Raw genomic sequence first — 3,056 nt, 5'->3', positions numbered from 1 at the left:
AAGGGGTGTCCTGGTCAATTTAGGACAGCTCTGCATGGAACAATCTGAGATCAGACACCCTGTAGGGTCAAAGGATGAACCCACACAGCGCTGGCACGAAGTAGGGTGGCTCTCGGCACGCCATAAGGGCGTTGGGGCACATAAAGGGCCAGGGGGAATGTCACGGCAGGGTAGACGCAGGACGCTGGCCCTCTCGTCTAAGCAGAAGTACTCACCTGTTTTTTAGGATGAGATCTGTCAAAGCCCAAGAGGAGGTTGGGGTTTCTGCCATGAAGGAGGAGGTCTGCAGCTTTGAAGGGAATCGAGAAGCCCTGAATATTGTTGCAGAAGTCGGTGGTGATCCAGAGGTACGGGACGAAGGCATCCACGAAGATATACTGGGAAGAGACAGACCGACAAGGAAGAAGAAAAGCAGGCAGTCAGCCTCCAGGAGTTCAGAGCAGAGTTGGGGGGAGCCTTTGGGAGGGCGAACTCTGGAGGAGAGGAATTTGCCTGCCCCAGCCACCCCCCCTCCTGCCACGCTCTGATGCTCCTGAGCATCACAAAGCCATACAGGAGGTATGGCCGTGTGCCCGGCACGTCCTGCCTCTGTCCCAGGGACCCCCAGGATGGCCCGAGGGGCTCTCCCAGGAAGCGAGAGGTCCATGCAAAAACGGCCTTCAGTCCCTGTCTGCGGGAGGGGCCCGTACCTCCCCACTGCTGCAGCAGAAAGGCCCGTGTGAGCACTTGCCCTGTGCAAAGGCTGGTTGTTCAGTGTGATCCATGGATGTGTGTCGGGCTGACCGCACACCCAGTTCCCCCAGCCTGGCTTTGGAGAGGAGAATACCTACAGGGATGGCAAGTAGCAGCTTCAACTGCGGCAGGGCAAGGACATCTCACCTCGCCCTAGGAGGGCTTTAGCCAGGAGAAAGGTGACCTTGGTGTAGACAAAGCCTAAATAAATATGCGTGTCTGCAGCTCTGTAACGACGCTGGCGATGGGCACGCAGCTCGTCGCTCTGTTAGGACAAGCTGCTATGGACGTAGTTGCTCTGCCACTGCGATACCTTTCCAGGTACTCCTCCCGCACCAAGGAGCAGCTATATCGCTACGGGCACCGCCACCACGCCATAACTGCCCTGGCACCGAGGGCCACACATGTTCGCGCTGTCTGCGGCAATAAAGCGATGTTGCCCTGTGGAGGAACCCTGCTGGGGCCGGCTGCGGCATCCCCCTCACCCTCTTGTTGTCGGCTGGACTGTGGTAGAACTGGGCGATAGCCACCTCGCTGCTGTTCCCCCTGCCGAAGCTGAACCTCTCTGAAATCTTCTTGAAACTCTTCCCGTAGTCATAAGACACGTAAACCTGCAAAGGAGAAGCCCCAGCATGAGGAGCGCAAAGCTCTGTGTTCCCTTCTGACAGATTTGGTAAAAACTCAGAAAACTACAAGGGGCAAAGCCTTAGAGATTGCCCGAGCCAGCCTTTCAGGGCTCAAACCCATGGGGCAACAGAGAGGATATTAAATGGGATTTTTTTGGTGCCTCTGAACTCAAAACTCATGGTCCTTTCTTGCATCTTCCCAGCACAGGAGAGAAAGGCAGGCTGTTGCTCGGCACCACTGACACCTCCCCTGACACAGAAGCAGAGACCGCGTCCCGGGACAGCGCAGGCTGCGTTACTTACATCGCTGTTCTTGGGACCCAGCAAAGACAGGCTGTCTCTGGCCAAGGCCACGATCACATTGCTCTTCTCTCCCGCCCAGTGAACGACCATCTGATTGTGGGAATCATTGAGGCTGACCTGCAACACCAAGGAAAAGGGCACCCTGAGCCCGCAGGGACAGTCGGAGAGCAAACACCCGCTCGTCCCACCCCTCCTTGGAAATACACAGACGTTGGGGAAACTCATTCAAACCAGGGGTAGAAGTTAGACAGTCCAGAAGGCAAAGAGCAGAGGGGCACAGCGTGTCCGGCTCTTCAGCCCTCAGAGGGGCCGGGCGCTGTGCTCGTGGGCACACTTGGGGCGAGCTCAGCTCCTGCCTGGAGTGCTAAAATGCAACGGGATGGCCCACAGCTATCAGCTGTGCGCTAAGGGCTTTATCTTTCCACCACCATTTTCGGAGGTTGGTGTGCCTTCATCCCGCTCCCACCTTCCCCTGCAGTCTCATTTAAAGCCCCCCCATTTAAAGCACAGCCAAGCAAACCGGTGGCCGCTCAGCATGACAGGGGTTGGAAACCTCTGCCAACACGATAGGGTTACGCAGACAGTGCCACAAAGCCAGGGCTGCCGTCACTTATACCGAGGCCACCACAGCGAGATAATTCAAGCACTCACTGCAAGCCACCAAACAGTTAAAAAGAAGACTTCCCTGGGGGGGGTGGTGGTGGTGGCATTCAAGCATGACCCCACATAAAGCAGCATCTCTTATAAACATGTTGGAAAAGTGCATGTGCCTAAAGGGCTTAGTTTTCTCTTTATTCTTCCTCAGAGAACTAGGATTCAGGGGGTGATGAGAATGAAAATTAAAACCAAGGACCAAGAAGCGATTTCAAATCCAGGCTGACTAGGCAAAGCAAAGCAGTCACTTTTCTACAGCGACTTCTTCTGTACCCTAAAGGACATGCTGGTTTCCAACACAAACGCAGTCGTATGTGATCCTGTTATTCCCCGGGCGTGTGCTGTAACAGTGCCAGTCACAAAGGGCCGGTTTCTATGGGGAAGCTATCGCAGCATCGCCGCACCGGGAGCTGAAGGTGCAGGAGCTGCTGGCCAAACCCAGTGCCCGTAGCGACCACTGCCAGCGAAGATGGATGAAGTAGCTGGGCAGCGGCCATAGCTCGGCCATGGACAGGCATGCCGATCGCTGCAGCAGCCGACGTGTGTGCCTGAGCCCCCGCACGCCACCATGGCCGCGGCTCGGCCGACGGCTGGTAACCCCGAAGCTCACGGCCTTGGGAAGCTGTAAAGATACAGGGCTAAGCCCTTCTTAGGCCTGATACCCTGACCCCGGGATCAGCCAGGAGTGCCACCTGGGGTAAGAGGCCGGTTTAACCTCCGCCAGTGACTGGCAAGTAAAAC

At 56.3% G+C, this 3,056-nt stretch overlaps 1 protein-coding gene across 1 annotated transcript in view; it reads right to left on the bottom strand.

The window, feature by feature from the left end:
* SORL1 (sortilin-related receptor, L(DLR class) A repeats containing) overlaps positions 1-1,775 on the bottom strand; it is a 39,012-nt gene extending 37,237 nt beyond the window's left edge. The window contains exons 1-3 of the mRNA XM_009705550.1: positions 1,662-1,775; positions 1,218-1,343; positions 216-377 (exon numbers count right to left, since the gene is read on the bottom strand). Coding sequence (XP_009703852.1) covers positions 216-377; positions 1,218-1,343; positions 1,662-1,751 — 378 coding nt within the window. The 5' untranslated portion in view covers positions 1,752-1,775. The remainder of the gene's footprint in view (positions 1-215; positions 378-1,217; positions 1,344-1,661) is intronic.
* Between the last annotated feature and the right edge of the window lie 1,281 nt (positions 1,776-3,056).

Source organism: Cariama cristata, unplaced genomic scaffold, assembly GCF_000690535.1.
Source record: "Cariama cristata isolate BGI_N322 unplaced genomic scaffold, ASM69053v1 scaffold5168, whole genome shotgun sequence".
In the NCBI taxonomy this organism is placed as follows: domain Eukaryota; kingdom Metazoa; phylum Chordata; class Aves; order Cariamiformes; family Cariamidae; genus Cariama; species Cariama cristata.
This window is presented reverse-complemented; position numbering and strand designations above follow the sequence as displayed.